The sequence below is a fragment of the Phoca vitulina genome, unplaced genomic scaffold (assembly GCF_004348235.1).
Source record: "Phoca vitulina isolate PV1807 unplaced genomic scaffold, GSC_HSeal_1.0 scaffold11, whole genome shotgun sequence".
Lineage (NCBI taxonomy): Eukaryota > Metazoa > Chordata > Mammalia > Carnivora > Phocidae > Phoca > Phoca vitulina.
Window position 1 is genome coordinate 5,401,527 of NW_022589714.1, and position 6,152 is coordinate 5,407,678.

Here is a 6,152-nt window from a genome sequence, read left to right on the forward strand (position 1 = left end):
GTTGTTCTCTCTTTAAAATTTTGGGATACAGTTTCTTCTAACAGACCAAAATATACCGTAAATCTCTAGTATGGCTTTGTTCTAGTCTCCTGCCTGATCACATTCTCTCCCCCCCCTTTTTTTTAAATTTCTCTTCTCTCTTTTTTCAACCAACTTCTTATCAATTCCTTTTATAAAATCTTTTATAATTTTCATCTTTACAGTCATATTCCATCCCTTCATCATATCAACTCTTATTTTTGTACATATATAAGTTTTTCTTTCTTAAAATTTTGGGAGACAGTTTCTTCTAACAGACCAAAATACACCCAAAATCTAGTGTGTGGCACTGATCTATTCACCAGCCTGATCATATTTGATCATATTCTCTTTTTTTAATTTTTTCTTTCTTTCCCTTTCTTTTCCCCCAGTTTCAGGTGTCTTCTGATTTGTTAAGTGTATATTTTTCTGGGGTCATTGTTACCCTGTTAGCATTTTGTTCTCTCATTCATCTATTCACCTCTGGACAAAATGACAAGACAAAAAAAATCACCTCAAAAAAAAGAACAAGAGGCAGTACCAACTGCCAGGGACCTAATCAGTATGGACATTAGTAAGATGTCAGAACTAGAGTTCAAAATGACCATTATAAAGATACTAGCTGGGCTTGAAAAAAGCATGGAAGATATTAGAGAAACCCTTTCTGGAGATATAAAAGAATTAAAATCTAACCAAGTCGAAATCAAAAAGGCTATTAATGAGGTGCAATAAAAAATGGAGGCTCTAACAGCTAGGATAAATGAGGCAGAAGAGAGAATTAGTGATATAGAAGACCAAATGATGGAGAATAAATAAGCTGAGAAAAAGAGAGATAAACAACTACTGGATCACAAGGGCAGAATTCGAGAGATAAGTGATATCATAAGACGAAACAATGTTAGAATAATTGGGATCCCAGAAGAAGAAGAAAGAGAGAGAGGGGCAGTAGGTATATGGAACAAATTATAGCAGAGAACTTCCCTAATTTGGGGAAGGAAACAGGCATCAAAATCCAGGAGGCACAGAGAACCCCTCTCAAAATCAATAAATACAGGTCAACACCCCAACATCTAATAGTAAAACGTACGAGTCTCAGAGACAAAGAGAAAATCCTGAAACCAGTTCGGGACAAGAGATCTGTAACTTACAATGGTAGAAACATTAGACTGGCAACAGACCTATCCACAGAGACCTGGCAGGCCAGAAAGGACTGGCATGATCTATTCAGAGCACTAAATGAGAAAAATATGCAGCCAAGAATACTATATCCAGATAGGCTGTCATTGAAAATAGAAGGAGAGATAAAAAGCTTTCAGGACAAACAAAAACTAAAGGAATTTGCAAACACAAAACCAGCCTTACAAGAAATATTGAAAGGGGTCCTCTAAGCAAAGAGAGAGACTAAAAGTAATATAGACCAGAAAGGAAGAGAGACAATATACAGTAACAGTCACCTTGCAGGCAATATAATGGCACTAAATTCATATCTTTCAATAGTTACCCTGAATGTAAATGGGCTAAATGCCCTGATCAAAAGACACAGGGTATCAGATTGGATAAAAAAACAAGACCCATTGATATGCTGTCCGCAAGAGACTCATTTTAGACCCAATGACACCTCCAGATTGAAAGTGAGGGGGTGGAAAACCATTTACCATGCTAATGGACACCAAATGAAAGCTGGGCGGCAATCCTTATATCAGACAAATTAGATTTTAAACCAAAGACTATAATAAGAGATGAGAAAGGACACTACATCGTACTTAAAGGGTCTATCCAACAAGAAGATCTAACAATTGTAAATATCTATGCCCCTAAGGTGGGAGCAGCCAATTATATAAGCCAATTAATAACAAAAGCAAAGAAACACATCGACAATACAATAATAGTAGGGGACTTTAACACCCCCCTCACTGAAATGGACAGATCATCTAAGCAAAAGATCAACAAGGAAATAAAGGCCTTAAATGACACACTGGACCAGATGGACTTCACACATCTATTCAGAACATTCCATCCCAAAGCAATAGAAAACATATTCTTCTCGAGTGCCCATGCAACATTCTCCAGAATAGATCACATCCTAGGCCACAAATCATGTCTCAACTGGTACCAAAAGATTGGAAACATTCCCTGAATATTTTTGGACCACAATGCTTTGAAACTAGAACTCAATCACAAGAGGAAAGTTGGAAAGAACTCAAATACATGGAGGCTAAAGAGCATCCTATTAAAGAATGAATGGGTCAACCAGGAAGTTAAAGAAGAATTTAAAAAATTCATGGAAACAAATGAAAATGAAAACACAACTGTTCAAAATCTTTGGGATGCAGCAAAGGCAGTCCTAAGAGGAAAGTATATAGCAATACAAGCCTTTCTCAAGAAACAAGAAAGGTCTCAAATACACAACCTAACCCTACACCTAAAGGAGCTGGAGAAAGAAGAGCAAATAAAGCCTAAACCCAGCAGGAGATGAGAAATAATAAAGACCAGAGCAGAAATCAATGAAATAGAAACCGAAAGAACAGTAGAACAGATCAATGACACTAGGATCTCAGTGTCCTAGGATTGAGCCCTGCGACGACTCCCCTGAGTGGAAAGTCCGCTTGTCTCTGCCCCTCTTCTTGCTCACTCTCTCTCAATAAATAAATATATCTTTAAAAAAAACTTTAGACTATAAAATCAATAAAAAATGTTTTCATAAGTATAGTTGTAATAGTATCAGAAAAGCCTTAAACATAATGACTCAGCGAAACCCTTCAGTCTCAGGTTTTACTTTCTGCCTGTAGGAATCTCTAAGGGAGAATAAAAAGTTCACCCCTCCCATGTCACTTTCTGCTCTCTCCTAGAATCTCTTGAGGTTTCATGAATTACTTACTGTATTTCATTCATGAATAATTCTTATGTTTGGCAAATTCTTATGGGGAATAATTCTTATGTTTGGTCGAAACCAAAATAGAAGTCTTTCGTTATAATGGGAATCTAGCAATTCTAAGAAAAGTAGCTCTCAATTTTAAGATAAAAAGATGCCCTTTCAATCATGCAGGCTGTATCCAGTCATTACAGGTCCTTTGAAAAGCCAAAGGCACAGCAGGGGCTGCATTTGCTATTAATATAGAGGTCTCTAACCCTCACCTCTCCCCAGGTGCGCAGAGGACTGTGTGGCTCTTCAGTGAGGATTTGTCTAGAAACTGACTCCAAAACTGAGAGTGTATTTTCCCTGGTCAACTCCTCTCCAGAGGAATGGCGAAAGGGTACTATAAGAGAAACTATACTCATGAGGTAGGGGTAAGGGGAATAGGCCTATTTAATGCACCTTTTGGTCAAAGACCAAAATACTTTGCAGGCAAGCAGATGCCTGTAGGACTTCCATAGTTGATGCCTCAGGCTCCTACTCTGGCTTTGCTTCCTGATGGAGGTAAGGGGGAATGAAGGAGGCCAAAGAATTCTTCCTCCAGTTCATTGTCTTATACTCTTTTAGCTTGCCAAAAATGCAAGGGCTTTTTGTTCATGGTAAGAATATTGACAATCTACATTATTCAAAATACTGCTTCTTTTCTTTCTTTTTAAGAGAGAGACCACTTGCATGAATGGGGGAGGGGCAGGGGTTAGTCAGGGAGGAGTGGAGTAGGGGCAGAGTGAGAGGGAGAAAGAGAATCTCAAGCAGGCTCCATGACCATCGTGGTGCCGTCTCACAACCCTGACATCATGACCTGAGCCAAATCAAGAGCCGGATGCTTAAACGACTGAGTGACCCAGGCACCTCCAAAATATAGTTTCAAATGGAAAAAAAAAAGTTTTGTCTGAACTCCCTTTTAGTGTTTTAAGATTCATAATTTCTTTGCATTCCCAGACACATTTTGGCTGATGACAAATATGTAGGCACTCATTATTGGAATAGCAACCATTATGCAGTGTTCTGATTATTTTGCCCAAAATCTAAAATTCGGACAATGTTTTACACACAATTAAACTATTCAAGCAAAACAGACTTTAGGAGGAAAAAAAGGCTGTGCCAGAAAAAGTTGAATGTTGTTCATGAAGGATTCTGTTGCTACATCAACCATCTTTTCCTGCAATTGCTATTGCCAGAAGACATTAGTCATTTTCTTTCTGAACAAGGACAGTAAAGAAAACAATGGCAAAAACACATTTCATAGTGGTATATTGAACCCATTCCAATATAGATACAAATTCATTTAAATGACAGTATAATTAAGTCTGTGCCAATAATTGCCTTTAAATTTAAAAGGAGAAAATGCAGAATACTTGCCAAAAAATTATGTAATCATATTAGTTGTATCATATTGTTTGTCTGGTTAAATTTAAACAATAAACTCTTTTCTAGACAGTGAAACCTATTTCAAATGGGGTGAGCCTCAGATTACATTGCTATGAAAACATAAAAGTTTTGCCTAGAAAAAACACTAACTTGTATCAAATGATATAAATGACTCATGTCATGTCGCACTGCTCGTTAAAAATCACATGCACCGGTGTGCGGCTGCGCGGGCTTCCCAGCCCTCACACCAGCGGCTCACTCCGCATTTTACCATGCCTTTCACCCGAGACCCCTTCCAGCACCCTACATTGGATAACGATGATACCTTCCAGGGAAAACTCCTGGCTTCCAAGAAACTGCCATGTAAGAACCCAGCTCACCTTGCTCAGCAACAGGAACCCTGGAGTCGGCTCAGCTCAACTCCCACAATCACCTCCATGAGGTGGGATGTTTATTTTTTTGATCCTGAGATACTAAAGGATGACCTGGATTTCCGCTTAGCAGCCTTGTACAACCACCACACAGGGACATTCAAGAACAAAAGTGAAATACTCTTACACCAGGAGACCACCCAGGATACCCATGGAATCATCAAGACCCAATTCCCTGGAGAACTTTTACTCCCTCCTCCGCCACCTTCCATCACTTCCGGAGCTAACATCAGACACTGGATCAACCTTAAGAAGGAGTCTATCCACAGCATCCAGGGATCCATAGTGTCCCCTCACACTGCAGCCACCAATGGAGGCTACTCCCAAAAGAATGATGGTGGCTTCTTCTCTACCTAATGTTGACAGGTCCCTGGACTAAATTAATCATAGTGGAACATCCTGCTGCCCACCTCCATTAAATAGAATTGTGCTGGGGGAAAAAAAAAAATCACATGCACCCACCACATTCCTTCAGTCCCTAATTTTCAGAGTATCTGGAGACACTGAAATATACTGTACTATCTTGCTTTTAGAACTCATGTCCTGGGACAGAATACTGATTTATCTATGGGACTGTTGTCCTTTTGGTTTTTAGATCCATGTCAGTCCCACAACGAAGATGGGAACAGTGGCCTGGCTGTTACTCCTCAGCTCTTGCTGTCTTTGCTGTCATGTAATTATCTGACTAATAGCATTATTCACAGAATTATCTACCACTTTGAGCATTCATGGCCTACTGCCATTCTTAGAAACACCAAGTTGTTTCTGTGAACATAAGTGCTGCTTTAAAATCTTTTTAAGGTGGCACCTGGGTGGCTCAGTCATTAAGCGTCTGCCTTCGGCTCAGGTCATGATCTCAGGGTCCTGGGATCGAGCCCCACATCGGGTTCCCTGCTCTGCAGGAAGCCTGCTTCTCCCTCTCCCACTCCCCCTGCTTGTGTTCCCTCTCTAGCTGTGTCTCTCTATATCAAATACATAAATAAAATCTTTAGAAAAAAAAAATCTTTTTAAGTATGTCTTTTTGTGATTTCTTTATTTATTTTGATCTCTATCCTACTTAGCAATCTTTTTTCTTTCTTAAATTGAGTTTAATTTTGCAAAGTTCCTTTAAAGCAGTGGTTTTCAACCAGATACAATTTTGCACCCAGGGGACATGTGGCAATGTCTAGAGATATGGGGGTTGAAGAGTGGGGTGGGGCATGTAGCATGCCTGCTACGGGTGTCTAGGGGGTAGGACCCAGGGGTACTGCTAAACATCCTACAATGCACATGACAGCCCCTGACAACAAAGAATTACGGGGCCTAAATATCAATAGTGTCAAGGTTGAAAAACGGTTTTAGAACATGGGAGATAATAGACTTGTTCAAAGTGATCAAAGACTCAAAACTTCGGTATTAAAACATGCAACCAAGACTCACCT

General features: G+C 39.5%; 1 protein-coding gene across 2 annotated transcripts; it reads left to right on the forward strand.

The window, feature by feature from the left end:
- The first annotated feature begins 4,519 nt into the window (after window positions 1-4,519).
- LOC116635905 (protein C1orf194-like) lies at window positions 4,520-5,164 on the forward strand. Of its 2 annotated transcripts, XM_032410218.1 has the most exons (2): window positions 4,573-4,651; window positions 4,769-5,088. In XM_032410218.1, the coding sequence occupies exons 1-2, from the start codon at window positions 4,573-4,575 to the stop codon at window positions 5,086-5,088; spliced, it is 399 nt and encodes a 132-aa protein (XP_032266109.1). The 2 variants fall into 2 exon arrangements, with proteins under 2 accessions (XP_032266108.1, XP_032266109.1); XM_032410217.1 differs by having other exon boundaries at window positions 4,520-5,164.
- The last annotated feature ends 988 nt before the right edge of the window (window positions 5,165-6,152 follow it).